The 19,136-nt window shown below is 44.6% G+C and overlaps 1 protein-coding gene across 1 annotated transcript in view; it reads left to right on the top strand.

Moving 5' to 3' along the window:
* Positions 1-19,136, top strand: part of TENT4A (terminal nucleotidyltransferase 4A) — a 686,787-nt gene that overhangs the window by 376,246 nt on the left and 291,405 nt on the right. The window contains exon 8 of the mRNA XM_077491885.1: positions 12,187-12,284. Coding sequence (XP_077348011.1) covers positions 12,187-12,284 — 98 coding nt within the window. The remainder of the gene's footprint in view (positions 1-12,186; positions 12,285-19,136) is intronic.

The following is a 19,136-nucleotide window of genomic DNA, read 5'->3' as shown; positions in this document are numbered from 1 at the left end:
GAGGTTTCTGCGATTTGCAGTAGAAGACCACTACCAGTTTGTGGCTCTCCCCTATGGCTTGGCTTCAGCACCCCGAGTCTTTACCAAGGTATTGGCTCCAATTTCGGCAGAGTTGCGACAACGTGGGATCGCATTCATGGGTTACCTAGACAATCTCCTCCTGAGAGCAGCTTCCGCCTCAGAATTAAGGGAGGTTGTGGCAATCACCATGCAAACCCTGCAGCAATTTGGGTGGGTGAACCTCAAAAAGTAGGTTCTTATGCCGACTCAATGCCTGGAATACCTAGGCTTACTGCTGGACTCTGTGGAAGTGAGTGTTTCTCCCTTCAGACAAACTGCAGCCGTGGTGAAGCTGTTGATGAACAGCAGGTGTTCGTCGCTGGGACAAATCTCAGTTATCCCTGGATCGACAGATTTAGGTGAGCCAGTTAGTCAGGGACTTTCTTCTCTGGTGGCTGAGATCTCTGGCCATTCGGTCCGGGAAGTCGTTCCTACCTCTTCATTGGACAGTGATCACAATGGACGCCAGCCTGACCAGCTGGGGTGGAGTGCTGGGGGTACATTCAACCCAGGGCCTCTGGTCGAGGGAGGAATCCCAGTTGCCGATCAATGTGCTTGAACTTTGAGCGATCAGGCTATGCCTCTCCACATGGTCGATGAGATTGCAAGGGCGTCCGATCAGGATCCAGTCAGACAACGCCACGGCGGTGGCAGATGTCAACCATCAAGGAGGAACAAGAAGCTCGGCTGCAGCACGGGAGGTTTCTCACATCCTTCGGTGGGCAGAGCGATACGTATCGGCCCTGTTGGCCATATACATCCCGGGAGTAAAAAACTGGCAGGTGGTCTATTTAATTCACCAGATGCTGGACCCAGGAGAGTTGTCACTGCAACAGGAGGTGTTCAGGCTTCTTTGCCTGTGGTGGGGCACACCAGATGTGTATCTCCCGGCCTCTCAGCTCAATCGAAAGGTGCAGAGGTTCGTGTCCAGGACAAGAGATCCTTAGACGGACGCGTCAGACGCGTTGGTAACTCCTTGGGAGCAGTACCGGCTGATGTACGTCTTTCCTCTGCTCAAACTGTTACCACGTCTGCTCCGCAGAGTGGAGGCCGAGGGGATTCCAGTGGTACTGATTGCCCCAGATTGTCCCCCGGCGTCCTCGGTGCGCCGATCTAGTACGCCTGGTGGTGGATGCTCCTTGGCGCTTACCGACGCGAGAAGCCCTCCTGTCACAAGGTCCGATTCTCCATGCTGCTTTACCACCGCTGGTTTTAACAGCATGGCTGTTGAAAGCCAGGTGCTAAGGAACCAAGGTCTGTCTGACTCTGTAATTTCCACTATGTTGAAAGCATGGAAACCTTCTCAGAAGATATACCATCCTATGTTGAAGGCTTATATCTCCATGTGGGTTGACATCCACGCACCTATTCAGTTTCCAGGGTCCTGCTGTTCCTACAGCGAGGAGTGGACCAGAAACTGGCCTTAAGCACTATCAAGGGACAGATATCAGCCTTGGCTGTCTTTTTCCAATGGCCCCTGGCGTCTCACTCTCTAGTGAGCACCTTTTGTACAAGGGGTCCGCTAATGTAGTCCCCCCCCCCCCCGGTGCATCCACCCTTACCTCTGGGGGATCTGAACCTGGTGTTGGTGCTTCAGAAACAGCCATTTGAGAACATCAGGGAAATCCCTTTAACACTCTCTCAGAAAGTGGTCTTCCTAGTGGCCATTACATTGGCCAGGAGGGTTTCGTAACGGGTGGCCTTGTCTTGCAAGTTGCCCCATCTTGTTATCCACAAGGATAAGGTGGTGTTGCGTCCGCAAACCTTTTCTACCAAAGGTGGTTTCAGCTTTTCACCTCAAGGAAGAGGTGTTACCAGCTCTGTGTCCTAAACTGACACATCCTAAGGAGATCGCCCTCCATTGCCTGGACGTGGTCCGGGCTCTAAGGGTATATCTGGCTGCCCCGGAAGTCAGACTCTGTTTCTTTAGCTGCTGCGAAAAAAGGATTGGCGGTCTTGTCCACCATTTCCAGGTGGATCAGACAGATCGTGGTCCAGGCTTACGCCTTGAAGGGACAGGTGCCCCCCTTTCCTGTCACGTTCCACTCCACCAGGGCAATTGGGATCTCTTTGGCTTTCCGACATCAATAGTCAGGGGCTCAAGTGTGTAAGGCGGCGACTTGGTCATCTGTTCACACTTTTAAAAAGTTCTACAAAGTGGATGTAAGCACATCTTCTGATGGCTGCTTTGGCTGCAAAGTTTTGCAGGCAGTCATGTAATGTTGCAATTTTACACTTCTGTTAGGAGAAAGTTAACTTTTTTGAATATAAATGCACTCTGATGCATATGTTGACCGCAAGTTCTGATGCGGTTGGTTCAGATGGTGATTCCCCTGTTAGGGAGCACATCTGATTGTGGGTGAAGTTATGTTGCTGTTCCCACCCCTCGTTATGACACTGCTTGGGGACGTCCCTACGGTCAAGATTACTAGAGCTGTGTCCGTCAATGTACGAAAGAGAAAATAGGATTTTTGTACTAACCATAAAATCCTTTTCTCTGACATTCATTGACGGACACAGCACCCTCCCCTCCTATTGATTTACATTATACTGCTTGTTGATCTGCAGGAAGCAGGTTGAGGGATTATTACCAGAGGGGCTGCCCCCCTAGGCGTAACTGTAAAGTTCTGTTGTGTTTCACATGTATTACATGTTCTGCCTAGTCCTCTCCTGAAGGTGGCGTAATAACCCTATGGTCAAGATTACTGGAGCTGTGTCCGTCAATGAACTTCAGAGAGAAGGATTTTACGGTGAGTACAAAAATTCTATTTTTTTTTTCAAAATGTTGGTCTTTTTTTGTTTATATTGCAAAAAATAAAAAACGCAGAGGTGATCAAATAACACCAAAAGAAAGCTCTATGGGGAAAAAAAGGACGCAAATTTTGTCTGGGTACAACATTGCATGACCGCGCAATTACCAGTTAAATCAGAGCTGTGCCAAATTGTAAAAAGTGCCTTGGTCATTAAGGGAGCAAATCCTTTTGGTTCTTAAGTGGTTAAAGCATGTTAAACAGCATAGTGCTTGTGCTATGTTATTTGGCCCCCTGTATCACCTGAAATACCTGGCAGATCCTGCCAATTTCTACACTCCCTTCTGTAAACTGACTGAACTGTATATCATGGCTGCTAAGACCTGACACTGTGGTCAGTTTATGTGCCTTTGTCAGCCGCAGCCCTGCTCGGTCTCCTGAGTCCTCCCCTCCCCTGTTGGTCAGCTCATCCCTCCTGAAATACCTTTATAAACCACACACAATCCCCTCTGTTATAAAGCTTCCTTTGATGCAGTTAATGTTCTTTGTAAAAAAAAAATGCCTATTTCTACCTCAATTCACAGTGCCGATTGGATGTGATTCTTCGAGGCACCCCTCCTCCCCAGCTGATGTATTGTCTCTCTTCTCTTCTCCTTCCCTCCTCCCAACTGACATCAGTGGGGGAATCTCAGCCCCTCCTACTGTAGCTGTCAGATCGGAAGAGGGAGCCTCAGAGTCACCGCCGATCGTCGCTAAGAATTCAGGTAGAAATGGGCGGCTTTTTTTTTTTTTTTTTTTTTTTACAAAGAACATACACTGCAGCATAGGAGGCTTTGTAACAGGTGATTGTGTGTAGTTTATAAAATGGCTTAACAACCACTTTAACCACTTAATAACCACCCTATAGCCGAATGACGGCTACAGGGCGGTTTCTTAACTCTGGGAGGCCGTCATATGAGAGCATCCGTGACCGCCGGGTCCACAGGACCCGGCGCATCACGGATCACGGTAAACGGCCGCTCATAGCGGCCGTTTACCACGTGATCGCTCCGTCAAATGACGGAGTGATCCCTTGTAAACAAACCGGCGTCATGTTATGACGCCGGTTCCTCCCTCCCCCTCTCTGTACCGATCGGAACAGCGTAGGGGGAAGAGATCGGTGTCAGCAGCGGTGTGGGCTGCATCTGCAGTGCCCACATCGCTGCTCATCGAAAATTAACCCCTCAATTCTCTGCAAATACTCTGCAATACTCTGCAATACCCTGCCATTACTCTGCATTACTCTGCATTACTCTGCATTACTCTGCATTACTCTGCATCACTCTGCATCACTCTGCATCACTCTGCATTACTCTGCAATACCCTGCAATACCCTCCAATATCCTGCAATGCTCTGCAACGCAATACTCTGAGTTTTTAGGCTTCCCAGCTTAGAGATGAGATGTGGGGTCTTATTGACCCCATATCTCACTGTAAAGAGGACCTGTCATGCCATATTCCTATTACAAGGGATGTTTACATTCCTTGTAATAGGAATAAAAGTGATCAAAAAATGTATTTTTGGGGAAAAAATGTCAAACTAAAATAAATAAAGTAAAATGAACAATAACATATTTTTTTTTTTTTTTAAAGCCCCCCTGTCCCTATGTGCTCGCATGCAGAAGCGAACGCATACGTAAGTCCCGCCCACATATGAAAACGGTGTTCAAACCACACATGTGAGGTATCACTGCGAACGTTAGAGCGAGAGCAATAATTCTAGCCCTAGACCTCCTCTGTAACTCAAAACATATAACCAGTAAAAAAAAAAATTCAATCGTCGCCTATGGGGATTTTTAAGTAGCGACGTTTGGCGCCATTCCACGAGCCTGTGCAATTTTGAAGAGTGACATGTTGGCTATCAATTTACTCGGTGTAACTTCATCTTTCATATTATGTTAAAATTGGGCTAACTTTACTGTTTTTTTTTTTTTTTTTTTTTTTAAGCACAAAACTGTTTTTTTTTCCAAAAAAAGCATTCGAAAAATTGCTGCGCAAATACCGTGCGAGATAAAAAGCAACGACCACCATTGTATTCTCCAGGGTGTTTGCTAAAAAAACATATATAATGTTTTGGGATTCGATGTAATTTTCTAGCAAATAAATGATGATTTTTACATGTAGGAGAGAAATGTCAGAATTGTCCTGGGTGCTCCAGAACGCCTGATGGCACTCCCTGCATGTTGGGCCTCTGTATGTGGCCACACTGTGTAAAAGTCTCACACATGTAGTATCACTGTACTCGGGAGTAATAGCAGAATGTGTTTTGGGGTGTAATTTGTGGTATGCATATGCTGTGTGAGAAATAAACTGATATGACAATTTTGTGAAAAAAAAAATAAAAGTAAAAAAAAAATTATTTTGCAAAGAATTGTGGGAAAAAATTACAACTTTAAAAAACTTATCATGCCTCTTTACTAAATACATTGGAATGTCTTCTTTCCAAAAAGGGGTCATTTGGGGGGTATTTGTACTTTTCTGGCATGTTAGGGTCTCAAGAATTGAAATAGGCCGTCAGTACTTCAGGTGTGATCAATTTTCAGATATTGGCACCATAGCTTGTGGACTCTATAACTTTCACAAAGACCAAATAATATCCACCAATTTGTACTTATTTTTACCAAAGATATGTAGTGGTATAAATTTTGGCCAAAATGTATGAAGAAAAAATTACTAATCTGCTAAATTTTATAACAGAAACGAAGAAAAATTCATTTTTTTACAGAATTTTCTGTATTTTTTCTTTTATAGCACAAAAAATAAAAAACCCAGCAGTGATTAAATACCACCAAAAGAAATCTCCATTTGTGTGAAAAAAAGGACAAAAATTTCATATAGGTCCAGTGTTGCATGACTGAGTAATTGTCATTCAAAATGTGAGAGCACCGAAAGCTGAAAATTGGTCTGGTTATTAAGGGTGTTTAAGTGCCCAGTGGTCAAGTGGTTAAGTATGTAGTCAAGGACCCTGTAGGCAAAATGTATGTAGTCAAGGTCTTTTTATTTTTCCTTGCAGATCCTGCCATGTAGCCTGCTGTTGTGTTCATGTCAGTCTGCCAGACTGTCTGGTCCAAGAATATGGCTTGGGACCCTGAAGTCATTCTGATAGACTAAACAATTAGGCTCTTGCGGTCTTGTGCTACTCTGTTGATTAACCACTTCCCACCCGGCCAATGTATATATACGGCCGGGTGGGAGCCGCCTGCTCCTGATAGGACGTTCAGGAACGTCATTCAGGAGCAGCGGGATCGCGCGCCCGCGCAGCGGCGCGATCCCGATGTGCTCGTGTCACCCGGACACGGCACATCTCAGATCGGCAGGAGGGCTCTGTGATTGGCCCTCCTGATCACATGACGGCCGTGTCCAATCACGGCCGTCATGTGATGTAAACAAACAGCCGGTTGCTAGGCAATCGGCTCTCCTCTCCTCACACGGAAGTCACCGCTGAGAAGAGGAGAGCAGAACGCTGCAGCCGGCTGATGATCAGTGAGTATGGGCTGCTTTTCACAGCTTTTTACTCACTGATCATCAGTGTAGTGTAAACACACAACACACCACACAGTGAAAACACAGTCCCCACATATGTCCCCAAAACACACATGTCCCCAAAACATACATGTCCCCAAATAATAAAAACACATGTCTCTAATAATAAAAACATGTCCCCCACATATGTCCCACTAAAATCACATGTCCCAATGATTATCTGCACACATATGTACGTGATCACCTGCACACATATGTACATGATCATTTGCGTACATATGTCCGTGATCACACAAACCAATTATTATACACTTAACGGAATTTTTTTTACCAAAAACATGTAGCAGAATACATTTTGGCTTAAATTTTTGACAAAATTAGATTTTATTGGATTTCTTTTCAAATAGAAAAAAGAAAATATTGTTTTTTTCCCAAATTTCCGCTTTTTTTGCGCTTATATCGCAAAAAAAAAAAAAACGGAGTCGTGAATAAATAACACCAAAATAAAGCTCTATTTGTGCGAACAAAATGATAACAATTTCATTTGGGTACAGTGTAGCATGACCGCGCAATTGTCACTGAAAGCGCTAGAGCGCTGAAAGCTGAAAATTGGGCTGGGAAGGAAGGGGGTGAAAGTGCCCTGTATTGAAGTGGTTAATATTGTGAGGGTATCTTTTGAAGGGAAACACCCCTCCCCCTTTATGTTTTTCCCTTTGTCAAGGAAGTCACAGGGAGGAAGCAGAAAAAAAGCAAACTCCTCAGGTAAGCTTTTGGCTCCTGAGACCAGAAAAAAATGCATTCCTCTCGGTCCAATTACAAGTCAAAAATGAAGTTCTGCAGTACGGCCTAGACCACCAAACATGGCAAGTCTGGACACAAGCACTCCTCTCAACGAGGCCTTCACAGTCATCTGCTGCCAGGGCATCAATGAAGCTTGGTCCAGAATGGTTTTCATAGGGACTACATACTAGAGTATCTTTCCCCCCTCCCCTTAATGCTGCCAGATTTGCCAACTTCCTTGCAAAGGTGTCATAACTGCCAGAAGAAGAAAAGTTCCAGGGTTTCCAGTTTACTTTGCTCAAAGCCTTACCCCCCCATTTTGAATCTAAAGATTCTCAACAGGTTATTTCAAGTTAAAAAAATAAAATAAAATTTGCATTGAATTAGCTTGGTCGTTTTCCTTCAGCTGAGGGATCTTCTGGCCTCTGAACATCAACTTTACTTAGATGCAGTGAAAAAAAACGGGGATGCGCAACTATGTTGAGACACTTTGCTACCAATTTGTTGTGCTTCCCTATGTTCCGTTCACTGCAGCTCCAGTTTTCAACAAGATGCAAGCACCTTTCCAACTCTCAGGGTATCCCTTTCAGGATCAGACTCTGTCAACGCCCAAAAAACAGTGCAATCATTGCAGAAAATTGGATGGCTCTTAAAACTTCAGAAATCTGCCCTGGATCCTCATTGCTTGAAGAGTCTGCACCTGAACTCAATTTTCTAATCAATATCCTGAAAAATTTGGTTGCACTTCAATGCTGGATCTCTCAGGTGCATGGTCACGTGGCCAGGGTTCAGTCAGACAATGCCATAGCAGTGGCCTAAGTCAGCTATCAAGTAGGCACCAGAATTTGAACAGCCCAAAAAGTGGACCTGTCTCTCTTGGGCAAAAAAAAAATGGCAGGCTGACTTCCTCAGTATTCAGTGTCTGATTTCTAGAGAATGGTCTCTTCACTTTTTGAGACTTTTCAAGCCCTCTGTTTTAGGTGGGGTGCTCCAGACTTGGAACTCCTAAAGTCCAAGTGCAACAAACTGGACAGGTTCATTGGCATTGTCGTTCACTTAACTCAGTGGGATCATTTCAACCTGATCTACAACTTCCCGCTCACTGTAAAGCTTCTTCCTCACCTTTTTCTCAGGATCAAGATGGAGGGCATTCAGTTAAGCCTCATTGCATTAAACTGATCCAGAAAGGACGTGCTACTTTTACATATTCAGAGACTGGCAGACCCTTCATGGGCCCTCACAGATTGCTAAAATTTTCTGTCCCAGGGGCCTGTCCACCATTCTGCTTCTGGATTACTGGTTTTAACTCTGATGCTGCCACCAGAATATCATATATGCAGCATAAGATTGATATACAGTGTCAGGTGGATGTGATTGGGTAGCTATATGACTTCCCAATTTCTTCTACAAGCCCCTGATGGTGTGCCCTGCCATGTTTTCCAGAGTCTGTTGTCCCACTTGCAGGGCTAGGACCCCCATGGCAGGAATCACCAGCAAGAGAAACCGGGGAACATCTGTTTGCTGATCACCAGTAGCTAGGGCTGTCACTTGCTGTAGCTGAATAAGAAGCTAACGGAGTGAAATCTGTTACATTCACTTCAGTGGAAGGTAGATGACATCAGGTGTTTAATAGACCTCTGAGTCAGTAAAGAGGACCTGTCATAGCAAAATGTTATCCAGTAGCGGGGGTGCGGGTCGAACCCGGGTGACACCCGTCAGAGGGGTGACACCCATGGATTGTGGCACTGCTAACACTGCCCACTGCCCTGATGATCTGCACCTCGCTCGGTGTCAGTGGAGCAGACCAACGCCGCCGGCGGCACCTCCTCTGTTTACATCCAATGAGGAGGAGCCGCCCGAGGGACACACACCGGTGTGTGTATACGTCTATGCTTTTTTGAGGTCTGTACTGTACACTTTATTGTAAGTAGATGGACATGTGCGGGGGGAGGCTCTATGGGAGGGAACAGGGGTGCCTATTCTGATGGGGGGATCTGCACTAAGGGGTGTGTCTATACTGTGGGTGTCTGCACTAAATGGGGTTTGTCTATACTGCAGGGGGGGGTCTGTATTAAGGGAGGGTGTCTATACTGATGGGGGTCTGTACTAAGGGGGATTCTATACTGATATGGGGCAGTAGCGTGGCTAGGTGGGGGTGCGAGCCGCACCCGGGTGACATCCGTCAGAGGGATGACACCCGTGGATTGCGGCACCGCTAACGCCGCCCACTGCACTGTGCCTCGCTGTGTCAGTGGAGCAGACAAAATCCGCTGGCGCCGCCTCCTCTCTGTTTACATCCAATGAGGAGGAGGAGACGAGGGACACACACCGCTGTGTGTATGCGGCCGTGCTGTTCTGAGGTCTGTACTGTACACTTTATTATAAGTAGATGGACATGTATGGGGGCACTATGGGAGGGAGGAGTGGTGCCTATGCTGATGGGGGGTCTGCCCTAAATGGGGGGTGTCTATACTGCAGGGGTTTACACTAAGGGGGGGTGTCTATACTGATGAGGGGTCTGTATTAGGGGGGTTGTCTATACTGTGGGGGTCTGCACTAAGGGGCATTCTATACTGATGGGAGTCTTCACTAAGGGGGGATTCTATGCTGATGGGGGTCTTCACTAAGGTGGAGATTGTATACTGATGGGGGGTCTACACTAAGGGGAGAGTGTCTGCACTAAGAGGGGGATTCTACACTGATGGGGGGGGTCAGTACTTAGTGAGGGTGGTCTGTACTTAGTGGGGGGGTCTATACTGATGGAGGGTGGTCTGTACTGAGGGAGGGGTGGTCTGTACTTAGTGAGGGTGGTCTGTACTGACAGAGGGGGTGGTCTGTACTTAATGGGGGGTTTATACTGACTGAGGGTGGTCTGTGCTGAGGAAGGGGGGTCTGTTCTTAGTAGGGGGGGCTGTAGTTGGTGGAGGGGGGGTGACAGCAATGTTTTCCACACCAGGTGACACCAACCTTAGTGACGCCACTGATATCACAAAGTTTTGGGAAAGTGTAAAAAATTAGTTACACCTAAAGCGATAAAAACCTACACCTTAAGGTTCATTGTGCTACGTTATATATTGCTGTGCATGCAAGAGTGAAAGCTGTAATTCTAAACTGATGACCTGTAAGGGCTTTTAAAGCATCACCTTTAGAAATGATGTGGTTCTGAATTTAGTTGTTTTGCAAGCACACACACTTTTGAGCCTTGTTTGATGTCTATTAGCATAAGCTAGTCTTTAGATTTTACAAAAAAATAAATGGATAATATATACTGTATAGTTTGTGTGCCTTAAAATAAACTTTATTATGTTTTTCAGTATTTAAAAAAAAAAAAGTGTACTTGATAAACACTTGTGCTAAGATCTTCTGATTTTAAACCTTTGGAATTAACACTAATCATCCTAGATCTATGCTTTCCGAAAACACAGTATACAATCGATGGTTTTTAACTCTTCGTAATGCCTACAATTTTTTGAAATGGGTAAAACAGATCGATCAGTGAAATAGTTAAAGGCCTGGCTGTTTAAATGTGATAGGCCAAGTTTTTCAGGACTTGTGCTTCAATCATCTCTACATTCCTAAAAGCTAGGAAATTGACTACCATCACCCCTAGGACTACTTTGCGTAGTGTGAGGCTAAGAAATTCCATCCCGGGAAGTATCCCTTGGGACAAATTCTGTTTTTTCTCCCATCAGATCTACGTCAGCATTTGAGCTGGAGTACCATCAAGGGTCAAATATCTTCCCTAGCTATTGTTTTTCAAAGACTGTTTGGATCTTTGTTTATCACTTTGCTCCCCTTGTGCTCACCCCAGTGACACTGTGGAATCTCAGCCTGGTTTTAGTGGTCCTCCAGAAGCTGTTCTTTGATTATCACTGTGAGTTTGTTTTACTACTGTCCAATCTCTTGAATGCAGCTGCATAGCTCTGTTATCTAATACTTAGATCAAGCTATTCAAAATGTGAAAGTCACATGGTTGGGACAAGCCATTTAACAGTAATAAGAGTGCTTACAATGGTCAACCTTTATACATGTAGTTAAAACTTTTTTATCACAAAAGGCAAAAAAATAATTTGCTGTAATTGCTTAAAAAGTGTTAGTTGAAGTTGGGCTTTAAAGTGGTTGTAAATTCCCTTGGTCATTTTCAGGCAATCAGCTGTCTTCCATAATGCTATATGCTCTCTGTATGTGTTTCGTTAAAAAAATGCTGTTCTTTACCTTTTATTGCCTAGCACATGTGACCGGCCACCTCTCACCCCTCTCGATCAGACGGCAACAGCAGGAGGGGCCAAGAATCCCCTGCTAACATCAGTCCGGAGGAGAGGTGGAAAGAGGCGACCTGTCATGTCAGCGCCGCTATGAAATATGGTATAAAATGGAATTTTTTTAATGAAGCATATACACTGGGGCATATAACAATATAGACGTTGGGGGATTTCCTAAAAATTGCCAAGGTATTTTAGCAGGAGTAAAGCTTATGAGAGGGGTGGGCACTAACACAGCTGACAGGCAGGATGGGGGCAGAGGAGGACAGAGGAGAGATCGAATGACAGAGGCATGTAAACTGACCATGGTGTCAGGGCTCAACAGCCTTGATAAACCAGTTTACAGAGGGGAGGATCAAACCAGGCAGGATGAGCCAGATATTTTAGGTGATGAGGGGGGCCAAATTACACAGCACAAGCACTGTGCTGTAAAGCAACAGAATCCTTTATTTTATTTTTTGCTAGTAACACCTCAAAGTCCTTCTTTATTAGACTACTACATTTTAGAAAATAAGACACAGTAGGTTGATAGCACAACAGTAATGTCTCTGTTGCTCCTTCATCGATGGGTGGAGCCACCCCAAGGCAGGAAATGTGTTGCTGGCCAGATCACCAGGTAAAAATGAGATGGAAAAATGTGGCCTATAAAAAAAAAAAAATCAATTCACATAACTGGTTCTTGGTCTTTGATTAGAACATTTTTATCTGTTTATAGCTATGCTGGCCTGTAATTTTTGGTTTATTTTGTTTGTGTAATAAAAATTTGATTTGTTTCATTACATCCTGAAGCTATTTATCATACTATGTTATAGCATGTTGGGGAGAATAATCCGAATTACTCAAGAGGTGCTGGACTATAGAGAGTGGATAAAGAATAAATGGGGAACTAAAATCGATTCATCTCAGTGTGGTGAGTACATTTCTTTTTTCAAGTCTTTTTATTTATTAAAAGGGCAAGAATACATGAAATACAACATCCTTAATTAACGTAAGAGAAAATAAAAATACATTGGCATAGGGTGAGTTGGACTACATAACATGACACAGAGTGAGTATCCAAGTACCTTTGATTTGTCTCTTACACCCATCCAAGAAAGCTAATGTTTCCAAGATGGAGAGACTTAATAATTGTGGTCAACCCCTTCCCTTGCCGTGACCCGTGACTGAAAGCATCTTGCTTCTGAAGGTCTGTTAGGAATCCTGTATGGTTCCACGAAGCCCGTCCTCATTTTCAAGTATAATAGAGAAACAGGGTGGCATGGCCCCACGAAGGGACCTGTGGGTCCTCGTGGATCCACAGCTATAGAGACAGAGACAAAGCAAGATAGATGGAAGGGGGGGGAGAGATGGATGAGATGAGGGGGAAGGGGGGATGTGTGGATGAGATGAGGGGGAAGGGGGGGATGTGTGGATGAGATGAGGGGGAAGGGGGGATGTGTGGAAGGGGGGAGAAGGAAGGAAGGAGAAAGTAGGGGTGCATGGAGGCAGCGCACACCCCCCTCTCAGGATATGAGTACAGACCAGCACATCGGTTGGCATCCGTGTACTTCTCCGATCTTTAGTTATTCTGAAATGAGGCTAGTCTAATTTGGTGCATCACTTTCCAACAGGGCCCGGCCTTTGTCCAAGAAGATAAACATATTCCAGATGGACCATGTCTTAGTGAACTGCTTAGTCTGATGACGGGCCGTGAGGATTAGGTCTTCCATTTTTTTAAAATTTCTTCCACCTTCCTAAATCATAGGCTAATGGTTGGAGTTTGTGTGGATTTCCAACATAGGGGAATACATGATTTGGCAGCATCGAGTAAGTGATGGATCAATGTAGGACTTGCGTGAAATATTAGAGGCATGGAGTAGGAAGAAGGCTGGGTCAGCCAGGATCTGGTGTTCAGTGGACTTCTGAACTGTTTGCTGTATGGTCTTCCAGAAGTGTTCCAAACTGGGGCACGTCCAGAAGATGGGGAGGATCGAACCCTGATCGCCTTGGCAACTCCAGCATCAATCCGAGGTAGAGGGGAAAATCTTTTGTAATTTCGCTGGGGTGTTGCACCATCTAGTAACGATTTTATAATTAGTTTCCTGTGTCTTTGTTATTGACGCGTTGTAAAGGTACACTGCGTGTCCCTTTCCCACGCCTCAATTGATAGTCATTTGGTGGTGTAACTAACAGTTGATGAGCGGCAGACAAGGTGTGTGACATGACTCCCTCTTCTGAGCAGTGGGATTCATAAGTAGTTAATGTTTGGTCGCTGTTCCCTGGGGAAGGTATTGATTTTAGGAAATGGCTAAGTTGGAGGGCTCTCCAGTAATCTAAACTGTACGGTCCATTGGGATTCATGAGTTCGGGCACTGATAGCCATTTATTTGTGGAAAAATGGGAGGCCTGAAAGTGACCGGACCCCCTCAGGGAATGAAAAACCGGATCCGTGTATCCAGGGGGGATTTTTGGGGTTCCCAATATTGCCCGAAGCGGGGAATCATGTGTCACAAGACTAGATCGTGTAAAAATCCGCAGGTACCTTGTATGTAGCAGAGAAGTACTAGTGCCGCTCTTCTGGTGAGCTGGCAAGCACCATCGGCCTAGTACACCCTGGTCGTACATCCACCACTGCAGTAGCACGTGGTGATGTGGCGATTCCCATAAGTGCAGTTCAAGCTGGCGAGGTGGCAAGCACAAGTAGTGTCCCGCTGCCACCAAGAAGAAGACGACAAAGACAGGCCCGTCGTGCCCATGGTGCCCTTCCTGCAGAATTCGCCAATCCTGATTGGGTGCCCACCACTTCTGCAGAACCCGTACTTCCCCCATTCACTGGCCAACCCGGCGTTCATGTGGAAACAGTTGATTTTATGCCACTTGATTTTTACTCACTGTTTTTCACCGAAGATCTCTATAGATCTATTGTGGACCAAAGCAATTTGTACGCTGGTCAACACATCGCCACTATTCCCCAGTCCTCCCTTGCCAGACAATGGAAACCAATTACGGTTTCGGAATTTAAGATCTTTCTGGGCCTTTCCCTCAACATGGGCATAACCAAAGAGAGTGAGTGGCGGTCATATTTGTCCACTGACCCAATTCACCATATGCACTCTGCTTCCATGGCCAGGGCATGATACAAGCAAATTTTGCGGTTCATGCACTTCGACAATGCACTCTATCGTCCTCGTGGAGACCCTGCATAGGATCCGCTCTACAAAATTCGGCCCCTCATAAACCACTTCAATCAACTTTTGCAGACTTGTTTACTCCCCATCAAGTTGTCTGCGTTGATGAGTCCCTGATGACGTTTTCTGGCCGATTGTCATTCAAACAGTACATTCCCAACAAGCGTTCCAGATACGGGGTCAAGGTGTATAAGCTCTGTGACGGGGCCACAGGCTATACATGTAGTTTTATGGTTTGAGGGCAAAGATAGTCACGTAGAGCCTGAGAACTGCCCTGACTACATAGGAAGCACTGGCAAGATTGTGTGGGACTTGGTGTCATCCTTATTAGGAAAGGGGTACCATTTGTATGTGGACAATTACACGAGCCTGCCACTGTTTAGTCATTTGTCTGATCAGCAGATTGGAGCATGTGGCACCGTGCGGCCTAATCGCCGGGGCTTTCCCCTGCGGCTTGTAGATACTCGTCTTAGGCTGGGGGAGAGGGCCTGATTGCGGTGCAATAACTTGCTTGCTATGAAGTGGAGGGATAATGAGAATGTTTTCATTCTTACCTCCCTTCATGCAGACATGACAGTCCAAATTCATACGGCGACTGGTGTTGTGGAGAAACCCCTCTGTGTCCACAAATATAACCAAAATATGGGAGGGGTGGACATCAATGACCAGTTCCTAGTTGCCCGTAAGGCAAAGGCAAAAAAGTATCTGTTTATTCATTTCAATTGGCTATGCTGAAAGCTTATGTGCTACACAGAGCTTCAGGAGGGACTGGATCGTTCCTTAAATTCCAGGAAGATATCTTCAGTGCCCTTCTGTATCCAGACGGTGCTCCATCTCGCCTTCCCCAACCAAATGCAGTAAGCCGGCTGCATGAGAGGCATTATCCTTATGTCCTCCCGCGTACCCCTACCCACCTAGCCCCCCAAAGAAAATGTCGTGATTCGTCCCTGCAGAAAGCACGGATATAGGCGTGAAGCCCATCATTATTGTCCCCTCTGTCCTGACAATCCTGGTCTTTGCATTGGTGAAGGCTGTGAACGCTACCATTCACTAGTCGAGTTTGTGTAGGGTACAGCATTGCACAGACTAGGCACACATTCACAGGGTCTCCTGGGATGCCATCGCATTTTGAGAGACCCAAATCGCTGGAACCGTTACAACAGTTAGAACTGTTACAGTTACATAAAGTGTAAAAAAATAAAATAGTTGTCATAGTTGTCGTTTTATTGTTCTTTCTCTCTCTATTCTCTCTATTGTTCTGCTCCTTTGTACTGTATTCTATTCTGCAATGTTTTATTAACCATTTTTTGTTTTCAGGTACGCCATTCAGCTGTAGCGTGGATTTATTTATCTTGACAGCAACAGCGTTTTCTCCCACGATACATAAAGCCATGACTCCAGCACTGTTGGAGGTGATTTCACCACCATAGTTAAAAAAAAAGAGCATATATGCCGAAGCATGGGGGCAGCAGGGTTGGAGGAGCGATTTGCTCCTACCTTTTGCGGGAGGATGCCCCCATGCTTCGGCATATATAAATGGTGCATGTATGCCCACCATTAGAAGTGGGTGGATGAAGGGAGGTATTCTAATGGTGGGCATACCAACCGATCAATATCTTTTTTTTTCGTTCAGCCCACAGGCTGCATGAAAAAAAAATTACAATATATGCCCAACCAGTTCCAGCAACGTACTGGTATGTTGCTGGACTTTGAGTGCTTATACCAGAATGATGCCTGCAGGTTTAGGTATCATCTTGGTATTGTTCTTTTCAGCCATCGGTCGGCTTTCATGTAAAAGCAATCCTAGCGGCTAATTAGCCTCTAGACTGCTTTTACAAGCAGTGGGATGGAATGTCGTTCCCCCCCCCCCCCATGCCTTCCATGGTTTTCTCAGGCTCTCCTGTCCCAGGAGAACCTGAGAATGCAGCCGGTGGTTCCGCCAGCTGACCATAGAGCTGATCAGAGACCAGGATGGCTCCAATCATCTCTATGGCCTAAAAAAAACGGAAACTACGAGCATTTTATGACTTAGATTTCGCAGGATGCAAACAGCGCCATTGGTAAAGCATTTTATCACACTGATCTTGGTGTGGTCAGATGCTTTGAGGGCAGAAGAGAGATATAGGGTCTGATAGACCTTACTTTTTTCAAAAAAGAGTACCTGTCACTAACTATTGCAATAATAGGGGATATTTGCATTCCATGAGATGACAATAAAAATGTTAAAAAATAAATAAATATATATATATATATATGTGAAAGGAACAGTTTAAAAATAAAAAAGCAAAATAAATAATTAAACAAAAACACACCATTGTCCCCCCCCCCCCCGCTAAGGCGCAACGTCGAATGCAAGCATCGGTCTAGCTTCATATGTAAACAACAATTGCACCATGCATGCGAGGTATCACCACGAAGGTCAGATCGAGGCTACTAATTTTAGCAGTAGCCCTCCTCTGTAAATCTAAAGTGGTCACCTGTAAAAATGTATGTAGTTTGTCGCCACTGCACGTTTCTGCGCAATTTTAAAGCATGTCATGTTTGGTATCCATGTACTCGGCCTAAGATCATCTTTTTTTATTTCATCAAACATTTGGGCAATATAGTGATTTTTAGTGCATTAAAATAAAAATAAAAGCCCCCCCCCCCCAAAAATGCGTTTGAAAAAACACTTCACAAATACCGTGTGAAAAAAAAAAATGAAACTCCCACCATTTTAATCTGTAGGGCATTTGCTTTAAAATACTTAATGTTTGGGGGTTCAAAGTAATTTTCTTGCAAACAAAAATATTTTTTCATGTAAACAAAGTGTCAGAAAGGGCTTTGTCTTCAAGTGGTTAGAGTGGGTGATGTGTGACATAAGCTTCTAAATGTTGTGCATAAAATGCCAGGACAGTTCAAACCCCCCCAAATGACCCCAATTTAGAAAGTAGACACCCCAAGCTATTTGCTGAGGCATGTCGAGTCCATGGGAATATTTTATATTTTGACACAAGTTGCGGAAAAAACTACATTATTTTATTATTTTTTTGTGTGTAATTCCACATATGCCCATGGCATGTGTGAGTAATATATCATTTAGTGACAACTTTGTGAAAAAAAAAAGTTTGTAACTTTTCCGAAACTTGTGACAAAATATTCCATGGACTCAACATGCCTCTCAGCAAATAGCTTGGGGTGTCTACTTTCTAAAATGGGGTCATTTGTGCGGGTTTTGTGCAATCTTGGCATTTTATGGCCTTCAAAACTGTGATGGGTAGTGAGGAGTGAAATTAAAAATGTATGCCCTTAGAAATCCTGAAGGTGGTGCTTGGCTTTCGGGGCCCCGTACGTGGCTAGGCTCCCAAAAAGTCGACCACATGTGGTATCCCCATATTCGGGAGAAGCAGCAGAATGTATTTTGGGGTACAATTCCACATATAACCATGGCATGTGTGAGCAATATATAATTTAGTGAAAACTTTTTTTTGTCATTCAATCGCTTGGAGCAAAAAAATAAAATATTCAATGGGCTCAACATGCCTCTTATCAATTTCCTTAAGGTGTCTACTTTCCAAAATGGGGTCATTTGGGGGGGGGGGGGGGGGTTGTACTGCCCTGCCATTTTAGCACCTCAAGAACTTAGTTAGGCAGTCATAAACTAAAAGCTGCGTAAATTCCAGAAACGTAGATAGTAGACGTGACAACTTTTGTGCAAATCAATAAATATTCACTTATTGACTTTTTTTTTTTTTTACCAAAGACATGTGGCTAAATACATTTTGGCCTAAATGTATGACTATAAATGACTTTATTGGATTTTTCAAATATCAAAAAGTAGAAATATAATTGTTTTTCAAAATTTTCGGTCTTTTTACGTTTATATCGCAAAAAATTAAAATTGCAGAGTCAATCAACGACCTTTAAAAGAAAGCTCTGTTTGTGGGGAAAAAAAAGGACGCAAATTTTGTTTGGGTACAACATTGCATGACCGCGCAATTACCTTTTAAAGCAGCGCAGTGCCAAATTGTAAAAAGTCCTCTGGTCATTGACCAGCAAAATGGTTCGGGGCTGAAGTGGCTAATTTACATTAAATCTTTGTCACCCCTTGAGGTTTGATTGCAAAGCGAGACCCATATGGAGGCCACTATTTCCGATATTCCATTGAAAAGAAACGTTGTCTGGCTGTGTATAGCATCTAAGCCACTAAACCAAAACCACCATGCTGCCACCTTACACCCAACCATGTGAGAAAGTATACAGCAAATTAGAGGGGCCACACTCCAACTGCATGCAATGCAAGTGGTTACAGAGCAGTGGAGCAGCCTTTTAAGCAATAAAACAGGTGGTGAGGAGGTGACCTGTCCACTTTCAGCTGCCTGTTGGTCACAAGACAAGGAATACCCATAAAGGAAAATATATTTAAATACAATTCCAAAAATCGAAAAACTTGAAACTTCTACAGAGCATACCCCCTCTGCACTGCCAGCCAGCTCCAGTTTAGCTTAGTGTTGTAACAACTATGATGGCCACTCCCAGCTCTAAATAGTGCTGGCAGTGTTGCTCCAGATTCCCAGATCTTGGAGGTTCAGTGTCGCAGCCACCTGTTATCAATG

This window comes from Lithobates pipiens, unplaced genomic scaffold, assembly GCF_037356315.1.
Source record: "Lithobates pipiens isolate NorthernLeopardFrog02 unplaced genomic scaffold, aLitPip1_a1.2 Scaffold_19, whole genome shotgun sequence".
Taxonomy (NCBI): Eukaryota; Metazoa; Chordata; class Amphibia; order Anura; family Ranidae; genus Lithobates; species Lithobates pipiens.
This window is presented reverse-complemented; position numbering and strand designations above follow the sequence as displayed.